Source organism: Ursus americanus, chromosome 8, assembly GCF_024610735.1.
Source record: "Ursus americanus isolate L20-20 chromosome 8, mUrsAme1.1.p, whole genome shotgun sequence".
In the NCBI taxonomy this organism is placed as follows: Eukaryota; Metazoa; Chordata; class Mammalia; order Carnivora; family Ursidae; genus Ursus; species Ursus americanus.
In genome coordinates, this window is record NC_142134.1 from 53,483,778 (window position 1) to 53,495,849 (window position 12,072).

General features: G+C 44.4%; 1 protein-coding gene across 6 annotated transcripts in view; it reads right to left on the reverse strand.

Moving 5' to 3' along the window:
- TBC1D1 (TBC1 domain family member 1) overlaps positions 1-12,072 on the reverse strand; it is a 223,451-nt gene that overhangs the window by 102,039 nt on the left and 109,340 nt on the right. For all 6 annotated transcript variants that reach the window (XM_045816359.2, XM_087864212.1, XM_045816358.2 and 3 more), the window contains 3 exons: positions 8,782-8,886; positions 8,134-8,266; positions 2,511-2,602 (listed from right to left, as the gene is read on the reverse strand). In XM_045816359.2, the coding sequence (XP_045672315.2) occupies positions 2,511-2,602; positions 8,134-8,266; positions 8,782-8,886 (330 nt within the window). The remainder of the gene's footprint in view (positions 1-2,510; positions 2,603-8,133; positions 8,267-8,781; positions 8,887-12,072) is intronic.

The following is a 12,072-nucleotide window of genomic DNA, read 5'->3' on the forward strand; positions in this document are numbered from 1 at the left end:
GGGAGACACGCTTGAAGATAATGCATTTCATGCGGGCATCAATTAAACAGTGGCTCTGAAGTGTCACGAGTCCCCTGACAAAAGGGTTAAGAGGCCCCCAGGCTCATCGGGCACCAAGTTCTCTCGGCGCGCTCAAAGTCAGCACACACGCGGCAGTGACAACCTCCTGCAACACAGACATGGCCATTACAGATACCTGTTCTTCGTGCCCTGTGTGGTCTGCCCTTTTTTGTCTGCATTAAGCATTTATTAACAAAAACACTGATTATGAATGCTTTAACTAAGTAATCATGTACTATTAATTTCAATCCAATTACTATTTGTCTTATGAAGATCTGCCCTTGGAGAGTTCTTCAGAAATAAATTATCCTCCAGGAAAACCGTACAAAGGAACGTATTAACCTTTCTGTTTACATAAGGGCTCCTAACACTGCAAAGCCACCTTGTTCTTTATGATCTTTTTGAAAGGTATGATTTTCAAACACATTAGCAGGTGCTGCTACCGAGAAAGAAACTTGGTATATAAAATGTTTTATAAGAACCAAGAATGGTCATTGAAAATAATTCAATGAAACCCTCAAGCCATCAGAAGAAGAGATCCAGGGGGCGCCTGGGTGGCACAGCGGTTAAGCATCTGCCTTCGGCTCAGGGCGTGATCCTGGCGTTGTGGGATCGAGCCCCACATCAGGCTCCTCCGCTGTGGGCCTGCTTCTTCCTCTCCCACTCCCCCTGCTTGTGTTCCCTCTCTCGCTGGCTGTCTCTATCTCTGTCGAATAAATAAATAAAATCTTTAAAAAAAAAAAAAAAAAAAAGAAGTAGAAGAAGAGATCCATGTCAAATTTTATCATTTAAGGAAGAGCGAGCTGCACTTATGATGATGAAGGACAAAGTAAGAGCTGGCTTTTCACAACCAGTGTCCCCTCCCTTTGGTCTTTAAGCAAATCAAGTTGCAGAGCCTTCTAGAACAAGGCACAGGGGCCCCAAGATATTAACTACATGCATTTAAAAAAACAAAAACAAAAAACCTGTGTCATCACTTTTCTCTAAAGTCTCTTTTCCATAATGTACTGGATGTCTAAAAACTTACGTGAGTCAAAGAGAACCTCAGAATCACTTCCATTAGGAATTTCTCACTGCTGAAGAACACTTTATTAACTATGCTGAGTCATCGCACTGTTTTGGGATGGCTACACAGTGCTGTCTAAATAAAAAATAAAATGCACATTAGAGGAGGAATGTGCATCTCCTAAGCTTGCTGCAAAGATGTTCCCCAGAGTGGCTTGATAACATTCGACCAACAAGCCGACATCACGGCATCACGGGAAAAGGCCCCCGGCCTCCACTGTAAATCCATTAACAGTCAGAAGCAAACTGTCCGTCCATTTACGAATTCTAAGTCCAAATCACACTAAGTTATTCTGAGTACTGTGTACTTGGAACTCGAAAGATCCTTTAAGAAAAAACAAAGTAGCCTGTCTCAAGTCAATTCAGAAGAAAACAAGAACATTTAAAGGCAAATGGAAATTGTGGAAATTGCATTCTAGGCTACTTATGAAATTGAAAAACCTTCCCATGCCTTCCTTCTCTGCACATGCATCCATCCTGCTAGAAAACAGCTTATAGGCCCTGTGTGTCCAGTCCCGCACCCGGTGAGCAGGCAGAGGGAACTCGCCATCCAGAGCTGCCGGCCTTCTTGATCTGGTTAATGACTCCTCCGCAGGACCCCTGCCACTCCCCTCCCCACAAAAAAAGATATTTATTCTTTGTTCTGATGTGCTTTCCTCCCTTCAAAAGTGCCAGGAAACCATAGAAAATGCCCCTCGGCTAAAGCGGACATGAAATCTGGGATGAGCTCATTAAAGATTCGTAATGAACCCAGCACAGGCATGCCAGCACACGCAGCGTGGTTTCCCCGAGCTACGCGGCATCTACATGCAAGGACAAGAGTGAGTTTCCAGAAAACCGACGAGCCTGGCTTTGACTTTGTATTTTGTTTTTATATTTAGGTTTGATAGACGGTTCTAAGTAGATAACATCATCTCCATTCATGTCCAACACAGAGGGAGAAGGCAGGAAGAATTAATGACCAAGTTCACGTACGACATGCTGTCTCTGCCCACTCCCACACCTTGGGGCTGGAACCCCGTGCAGAAGGGGCTGGCAGAAGCTTCCTGTGGAGCAGAGGAATGCCCGGGGACCGAAGTCCACGTCTTCCGTCTCCTGCGCTGAGGGCGATTTCCACTCTGCAATTTCCTTTCCCTCATTCTAAAACAGTTTTTAAGGCAGGACTTTCCTGGGTTAGTCACATTCACCGTGAAAACCAAGACCTAGTGGGAATCTGCTGTCTGACCTGGCCCCTGCCCGGGGCTGGGGATCTGAAGCCAAGAGGAACTCGGGGCCGCTGCCTCCGAGCTGTGACAGCTCTGCCTGGCTATCTTTCATACACACCATCTCACAGATGAGCTGCTTACCTCTGCTTTTGGTCTAGCGATTAGAAACTAGTACCTTACCTGAACCTCCTCAAAAATAGTTGCTTGCTCCTGATTAGTTAATGTCGTCAGGTGTTTCTGGAGTTCTAGTTTGGTTTTGGAAGAATTCATTCCTATTAAGAAAAAAAGAGAGAGACATGAAAACACTCAATGGAGAAGTTACAAGGCAGAGTAAAACTTCCCGACTCACGCTTTTTACATCCTTACCCACCTACTCCAGGCTTCTGAAGTTTGACGGACATCCTACCAGTAGTAACGTTCATGATGGCAATGACGACAGCTAACATTTTTTGGTTGAGCCCTCATGTGCCAGGCACGGTCTTAAACATTAGGCCTGCCTCATTTAATACTGAGAACAATCAATGAAGACGATCCAATTATCCCCATTTTACAGCTAAGGAAGCTGAGACCCAGAAAGCTGACATGATCTCCAAAGTCCACCATGCTGGACCCCACCTCAGGTCAGTGCAGTTCCGAATTTTTCTTTTCTCCACCACTCCATGTTAGAACACCTCACACAATCAGAACACTGTCCTCAGAAAACAGATTCTCATGAGTATTTATATATAAACTTGACAACTCAGGGAAAAACAACTATTGCTCCATTTGAAACATGTTTCTCTTCCACAGTGGGTTCCTTCACATCAAACTGATTCGTGTGGCTAACAACCTTTGCTTATCACCACTTGCTTATTAACAGTCTTAAGCCCATCTAATTACCATTCCAGAGGATTGTGAGGAAAAGTTATAAAGTCACAATCTTAGTGCCAATGAGAAGCTGATACTTCGGAAAGTTGTGTCTCCACACAAATATGGCTTAGATCCTGTTTTGCCTTTTCTTGGTGCCAAAGATAAATGTTACCCATGCTGAGAAGATTAGAATGAAAGGCTCTGCTGACCGAACTACCGTGGGAAATCTGCCGCCGAGTACTTTCATTCCAAGCGCAGCCCTCGCCTCACCTACCTGCTGCGGCTCCCTTCCCTCCTCCCGAGGCTGAGGGGGCTGAGGGGGCTGAGGGGGCCGGGGGGACTGGGGGGGCCGAGGGGCCCGAGGGGGCCGAGGGGGCCGGGCAGGTGCTTGGCCGAGGCTCTGCCCCGAAGAGCACTGTGAATGCATCTACACGGCTAAGGGTGGCCAGGAGGGGACACCTCTGAAGTCTGGAACCAGAACCTAGAAATCAAGCCTCTGTTTTTACAGAGGTGTTTGCTGAGGTCTAAAGAAGCCGGGTGACTTGTCAAAAGTCAGGAGGCCGACCCGCAGCCAAGCCTGCCCCAGAGCCACTGCCTGCCCTCCGCCTCCCCACTGCGGCTGGACTCCACCCTGCTCCCCACTCTGCTGGAAGCTCTTAGCCCTGCTCAAACTGCAGAAGCTGTCTCAACAGCTTCTGGGATGTCCTTCCTCCCGGCAGCACCCCCCCTTCGTTTTTGCCAAGAAAATCCTATAAAAATAAAAGCCAATACTTGCTCAGTGATTGCTATGCCACTACACTCAATGCTACGTGCATCATCTCAATCCTCAGAACAAGCCCTGAGGTGGGCACCATTTTTAGTAATTCCAATGTATAAATGAAGAAACTGAGGCACAGGCTGAGTCCAGTATTTTGTCCCAGGTCATCAGCTAAGTAAGGGACAGAGTTAGACTCTGAACCAGGTCCGTTTCCCTCCACAGACAGCTCTTGAACTCTCCACTGCCTCCCTCTGCCCAGAGAGTCAAGTCGCCGGACCCACAGGGGGCTTCAGAACTAAAGTGAATGCAGAGGTGGGTAAAAGTGCAGAGAAGACAGATGGGTTTTGTCTGAACGCAATTCAGGTACTCTTCCAGCAAGCTGGCAGGTCACACAAGCCAGGGAAACAGAGGAGGATGGTTTTCACTGCACGAACTACTTAAATGTTGACTCAAAATAGTGTTTAAATTTATGAGTAAAATGAACAGTCACCATTAACCAAAAAGCCTCTCCGCAGGTCTCTGACACAATGTCACAAGCATTCTATTTTGGACATACGTATATTGTTTGACAAGACACTCACATGTGGAGAAAACCCCCGAGCTCTAAGAAAAGTTCGACCGAATATACAACAGACTAACAGACTAATCACACAAGAGATTAATCACAAACTTCTAACAATCAGGCCACAGTACAGATGATTCTGCATTTCTGCATATCCAGCGGCTATGAAGAGATTCTTGGACAAGTTCTATCCTTGCCCTCAGGAGGCCTCAGCTCAGGAGGTCTCTCCTGCCCCACCTCAAACAGGAGGTGAGGTTTCCCACACCCAGGCCCCTGTGTCTGGCCCTGCACTCCACGTTTACAGCGAACCTTCCACGTGGCTTCTCGACACCGTCAGCCACCGCTGGCTGGTTTCTGCGGCAACAAGGTGGCACCTCCCCCCCCCCATATGATGCCAGAAGGCTTTACAGGACGGAAAAGGGACGCAAGGAACAACAGAGAAAAAGGTAACCAGAGTCAAGGGCATTCCAAAACTATAATCCCTCCAGGCCGGTTGTTAGTGAGGCCACCTCCACACTGTTGGTACAGAAAAGGCTCTTATCAAGGGAGCTCTGAGGAACGGCTTTGCTCTGCCAGAGGCAAATTTACTTAGACAGCAAAAGGAAAACTCAGTTCAACGTTTTTTCCTTTTTAGTGAACATATAATTCATTCTAGTAATTCCCAAAATGCTCTGCTCAACGTTAAAATAAGCAAAATGAGAAATAAAGCACTGCTAGGGGTTGCTCAGAGTTCAAATTCAGACCCGAGCAAAGCTGCACGTCTTACATGTGGGGAGTGGCATGTCCCACATGATCGGTGGGGAGAGCGTATGTATTCTTTTATAAATCCTGGGGCATATCCCAACTATATCAGTTGATTAAGAAAACAGTCTTTAAGTCTTTCTTTCTGTGGTCATGTCATTGGTCCTCCCCCCAGTGTATGGAGTTCCTGGCCAGAGCCTGACTTCCTCTTAGAACTACGCTTATGGGAACATACAATGAGCTGTCATAAACCGCTTCATTCTACTTATTAGGAATGCATGACAGCAAAGAGCAAGGGCCTCAAAGTGTTCATAAAACTAGCATCTCCCCAACAAAGGACACGTTTCCCCTACTAAGGATGCCTGTAACACTGTGCTCTCTATACTTAAGAAATGCTTCCCATCAGGCAGGCAAAACACCAGCCTTCTAATTGTGCTATCAAGAATGTTTCTACATTAGCAGAGCTTTCTGTTTTGCTTGGGTCTTATCAGGTAAAAAGATGAATTAAATAATAATTCCAAAATACAGCAGCAAAATCCCTACCCCGACTGAACTTTTCAGCTCTCACTTTCTAAAAGCTAAGCCAGACCACAGAAAGATTTATCAAGTAGAACTCTGGAATCCTTCCAGTCCCTGCAGATCACGGTCTGCTTTATCTTCAAGGCCAACTTTGTTGTTGGCTTCTTAATAAGCTCTTAAGGGACATTTCTGTCATCTTTTCCCTTATCTTGACAACCACTAAGGGAGGGGTTAGTGATCCTTTCAGATGAGATCTCTAGGTAAAGCTCAACTTTTCTCCTTTCCAGCTATATTTTGTATAATGTCAGCAAATAGTAACAACTAAGGAAGCACAGCTGAAAATATTAATTATTTTGATTCATTTTAAAGAGCACTATAATGCCAGCAAATGAACCTTTGAAACTTAAGGTGGTAACTGTCAATTTAGCTCATTTAGAAAGGGAAATCAGATACCACTCACACCCATTAGGATGGTTATCATTAAAAAAAAATAAAATAAAAATGAAGAAGAAGAGAGAAAGTAACATGTGTTGGCCAGGATGTGGAGTAATAGGAACCCTCGTGCACTACCAATGGGAACGTAAAATGGTGTAGCCACTGTGGAAAACACGATGGCAGTCCCTCAAAACATCTGACACATAATCACCATATGATCCAGCAATCGCACTTCTAGGTGTATTCCCCAAAGAGCCGAAAGCAGGAGCATGAAGAGATACTGGACACCAACTTTACAGCAACATTATTTGAAGCAGCCAAAAGGCGGAGACGATTCAAACGTCTATGGACGGATGACTAGGAAATGTGGAACAGACACACAAGGGGATACCAGTCAGCCTTAAACAGAGCGAAATTCGTGCCACAACATGAACGAACCAAGGAGATGTTACGCTAAATAAGCCAGTCACAAAAGGACAAAAACTGCATGATTCCACTTAGAGGAGGCACCCGGAGCCCATCACACTCACGGAGACAGAAGCAGAACGGTGGCCACCAGGGGCCGGGGTGAGGGGACTGGGGAGTTACGGTTTAAGGACTTTCAGTCTGCAAAGATCAAAAAGCTCCAGAGACGGGTGGCGGTGATGGCCTCAACACAACGTGAATGTACTTCACATCAATGAACTGTACACTTTAAAAAGGTTAGAGTGGTCAATTTTATAGGATACGTACTTTCACCACAACTATGAAAAAAGGGAAATGAAATCTAAATAGTATAGAGTTTTTCATTACCCAAGTAGAACTTATTAGAAGTATCGTAGGGACATGGGAAATGATCAAATCTGGTTTGGGTGGGGTTTTTTTGGGTTTTGTTTTGGTACAAAAACATGGGTTGTTTAAATCCTATGACTCCCCTCAGAATCACACACACAGTTTTAGAAATCCTCCTATAAACAGAAGAAAATGAAAAACCAAAGAGAGGGGAACGAACTCCTTCCAAGCTGGTTTCCCTCAAAGGATCACAGTAGCGGGTTCACACTGGTTCTGTTCCCTGCGCCCCCTGCGCCCCCTGCAGGCCCAGAAATGGAACATCTCTCTTCCCACCTGAGGAAGATTCCCCCCCCCCCCCGCCCCCGCCCTTTCCATTCTAACCCACCGGGCCCCTGTGGCTCTGGATTTGCTCAAACCTCCCCAACTGTGCAAGCTGGGACAGCTGGCTTGTCCCCCCACACAGCCTTGTCCTGGGGGGCGGCTTTGCAAGCAGGTAACAGGGAAGGCTTTCCCACACGGGCAGACTCTTGGACTCGCACACTAAACTAGTCTTCACAAGTCCTCGATGTACTTATCCCTAAAATGTACAAATCAACAATCCTCTGTCCTCCCACAGCACCTAGCACAGTGCCTGACACATCTTAAGTCCTCGATAAATATTAGCTGCAAATGATAACATTTACCACAGTTTCTCCCTACATCACATTTCTAGAAACTAGAGTCAACTCTCAGTCCCTTTTACACTTTCCCTCTGACTCAGCTGCAATTCGTCTTCTGCCCCCTTCACTCCGTGAACACGGTTCTGGCGGGGGTTACCGATGACCTTGGAACTGAAACACGTGGTGGAGATTCTGCAGCTCTCACCTTACCAGATCTCTTCACAGCAGCCAACAGGGCTGACCGGACGGTGGCTAGATATGCAGTTTCTATCTCTCTCCTCCACGACCCTTAGAGGGGCGATGGAAGTTTATCTTCAAACCTGAGCCCCTAGCACAGTAGCTCGGCAACATACAGAAGACACCAGCCGCGTGCTGAAAGTTCACCTGTGATCCCTGTAACTAACACGGGCCTCTGTTAGGCAGAACCCCGCAAGGAACGCAGATCGCCTGAGGTTGTCCTGGGCCCTTTAAGTCCCGCGGTGTTAAGCCTGGAGGGGGGCCCCTACTCACCCTCTATCCGCTCACAGAGCTTGTGCAGGCCCTGCAGGGGGCAGCCCTCGCACAGCTGGGCGGGGGCTTTAGCCGTGTGCTGGACCGCTGCCACGGTGAACGCCTGCTTCAGGGTCATCATGATCTCATCGACCTGCTCGGAGAGAAGACACCAGGTAGCCAGGAAAATGCCCATTTCAGACGAGTGGGGCTGAGACTTCAGGACTCTGCAAAGACTTTTAAGATTTTGGGGGGAACCATTAATCACGGACTGACAGACAATGATCATCGTAATAACTGCAAGGATTCCAGTCTGAGAAACACTACGTATGCTCAAAGCTCGTAGAGGAGAGGAGGTACAAAACAGAAACAATTCTACTCTCGTGAGAAAGCCACCTCCTCAGGATCACACGTCCGCAATGACATATTTTACTGCAAGGCCGGAGGGCCGACAGGAGCAGGTTCCTCAACAACAGGACAATGGAGGACACATCCCCACAGAAGTCTTGCAGGTGGACTAGCTAGTTATTATACAGTTGTGGCGGATAATTGAAGCCAAATAACGACATGTCGAAGAAGCTCTATGGTTTGTGAAGGAAAGAAAAATCAGTGCGGTTGACACTGCACGTGAGCACGTCTTCCAGGTGAGAGCTGCTCAGTGGCACTTACCAGAGCTTCACTGGCGCACTGAAACACGTAACAGACGAAGTGAAAGCCTCCACCCCCTGAAGACTCCCGGCAGATGAACCCGAAGTGGTCCACGTGTCTGATACCCTGTGGAAAGCGGGCAAGAGAGGGAGGAGCGTTGAGCGGCGTCTGAAAGAGTCACAAGTGCCAGAAGGCAAGAGGACCGATGCGCACGGTCTTCTAGAGCACTCTAAAATCATTTCCCAGATTGTTCTGAAGTACAGTCGATACCCAATGTTACAGGAGTTTCAGGTGTACAACATGGTGAGTGTAGCTCCCACCTACCACCACACGACGCTATTACAATACCGCAGACTGTATTCCCTGCGCTGTGACCTTCAACCCTGTGACTTACGCATTCCATGCCCGGAAGCCTGCACACTCCCACCCCTCGCCCCTCTGGCAACTGCCAGTTTGTCCTCTATTTGGGTTTGTTTCTGCTTTTTTTTTCATTTGCTTTTCAGATTCCACATGTAAGTGAAATCATGTGGTATCTGTCTTTCTTGAATTTATTTCACTTAGCATGATGTCCTCTAGGTCCACCCATGTTGTCACAAATGGCAAGATCTCCCTCCTTATTATGGCTGAATAATATTCCTTTGAGTATCTATACACACCACATCCTCCTCCGCCATGCATTTATGGACACTTGGATTACTTCCGTAACTTAGCTATTGTAAATAACACTGCAATAAAAACAGGGATGCATATATCTTTTTGAATTAGTGTTTTTGTTTTCTTTGGGTAAATAACCAGTAGTGGAATTACTGGATCATATGGTAGTTCTATTTTTAATATTTTAAGGAACCTCCATGCTGTTCTCCACGGTGGCTGCTCCAGTTTGCATTCCCACCAGCAGTGTACCAAGAGTTCCGTTATCTCCACATCCTTGCCAGGGATAGCTCACTGTGATTTTGATTTGTATTTCCCTGATGATAAGTGAAGTTGAGCCATCTTTCCATGTCTCTTGGCCATCTGTATGACTTCTTTGGAAAAATGTCTATTCAGGTCCTCTGCCCATTTTTTAATTAGATTATTTGGCTCTTTTGGTGTTGAGTTGTGTAAGTTCTTTCCATATTTTGGATATTAACCCCTCGTGGGATATATCATTTGCAAATGTCTTTTCTCATTCAGTAAGCTGCTTTTTCATTTTGTTGTTGGTTTCCTTCTCTGTGCAAAAGCTTTTTATTTTGTTTTAATCCCAATAGTTTATTTTGGCTGTGTTTCTCTTGCTTGAGGAGGTATCTGGAAAATTCTGTGATAGCCAATGTCAAAGAGGTTACTGCCTGTGTTTTCTTCAAGGAGTTTAATGGTTTCACGTTTCACACATTTAGGTCTTTAATCCATTTTGAGTTTGTATCTGTGTACGGTGTAAGCAAGTGGTCCAATGTTATTCTTTTGCATGTAGCTGTCCAGTTTTTCCAGCGCCACTGTTGAAGAGACGGTCTTTTCCCCACTGTGTACTCCTGACTCCTTTGCATAGATTAATTGACCATATAATTGTGGCTTTATTTCTGGGCTTTCTATTCTGTTTCGCTGATCTATGTGTCTATTTTTGTGCCAGCACCATACTGTTTTGATGACTACAGCTTTGTAGCATATGTTGAAATCTGGGATTGTGATACCTCCACTTTTGTTGTTCTCAAGATTGCTTTGGCTATCTGGGGTCTTTTGTGATTCCACACAATTTTCTCAGGTACTTTAAATATCTACAAATATCTCTCAAATACGAAGATTAACATCATTCTACTAAAATATTATTCTGATTACCCCCATAATACAAGAATTGAAAACCAGAGTTTTTAATGTTCATTTTAGTACTAAAAGGAAGTACAGAAAAGGGGACACAGAAAAATGAGAACTTTGCCAAGATACTAAAGAATAAAAAATTATTTTGAAAATCAAAAGAAGACAAAAGATTATTGAGGAAACACAACTTTACATACACATGCACACACGCATACAAAGGTTCAAAAAAAAAAAAGATTTAAAACATATTTGTACTCTCCTACAAGAACAGACAGGTAAGTTCTGAAGTACACTGGTCTGAAGAATGAGTCAAGAATCATACAAAGAACAGAGAAGCTTTTACATGTACGATATGAAGGCCAAGGCTGTACACCATAGTTTCCTAAGAGCTCTTCTGAATAAATATGTAAACTTGTTTTGGAAGTATCAACTAAGAGGCACCCTGATGCAGATAAGACATAGCCCATAAATATTAATATGTGAGTGTCTCCAGAAAGCACCAACATGCAGAGATACAAGTGCCGATAACTTGAAATTCAGGTCATCATGTACACGTGTAAGCTGCATGCTTCAGGAAATAATAAAACTGTTACATGAAAAAGCAAACCTTAAACATTAACATTTCTATAGAAAAAACAAATCGACATTAAATTCTGTGGATCATCTCACTTTCAGGTTGAACATTTTCCAATAAACGGGCAATCGCTGACATACCCTGGCATCTCGATCCATGTTCTCCCTGAGCAAGGTAAGCACATGCTAGACGTTCGTTCTCCGGGGAATAGGATTTAGAAAAATTAATTTTGTTAATGGTTCCCTATTCAACTATAAAAGGAACATTCTTTATTTTCACATTTTGGGAAAACATTCTTTATTTCACATTTCAAAGGGATTTTTTAAGTAGATCATGTTATAAATCAGCAACGAGATTTTCATTACATCTTATTAATTATGAGAAAATGGAAGCGAGGAAGTAAGAACTCAGGGTTTTAAAATACAGCCAAACAATAACTTTAAGTGATCTCTTATTTGCTAGGAAGACCCTGAGTACAACTGACATACTCACTATAACTGATTCTCCAAAATCTATGAAACACACCTTGGGAGATTATCAAGAAAGAACTCAAGTAGGCACTGTATTCTGAGGAAAACATCCCTAAAGAGATTCACTATTTTAAGGAAGAATAATGACTCGTACCCAAAAAGAAGTTAAGAATTTTTATAAAGTAGAAATGAGCATCAATTTAAAAATACTTGTATGTATGCATATCTACATAAGACATGTATGCAGACCCACACATATACAACTGGAATTTGTGACTACAGAACATTACCACTAATAACTGAAAAAAGAAAAGTACATCTATTTTCTCCAGATTATTGTTGCTAACAGTGAACTTTTCAATTTCAAAATTATATGTATATTTTGCCTTAATATAGCAAATCAAAGGAGAAATGCCAAGATCACAAATCAAGTATACCTAGAAGGCACACATCTTGTGACCTTTAAGCACTTCTGCTGAA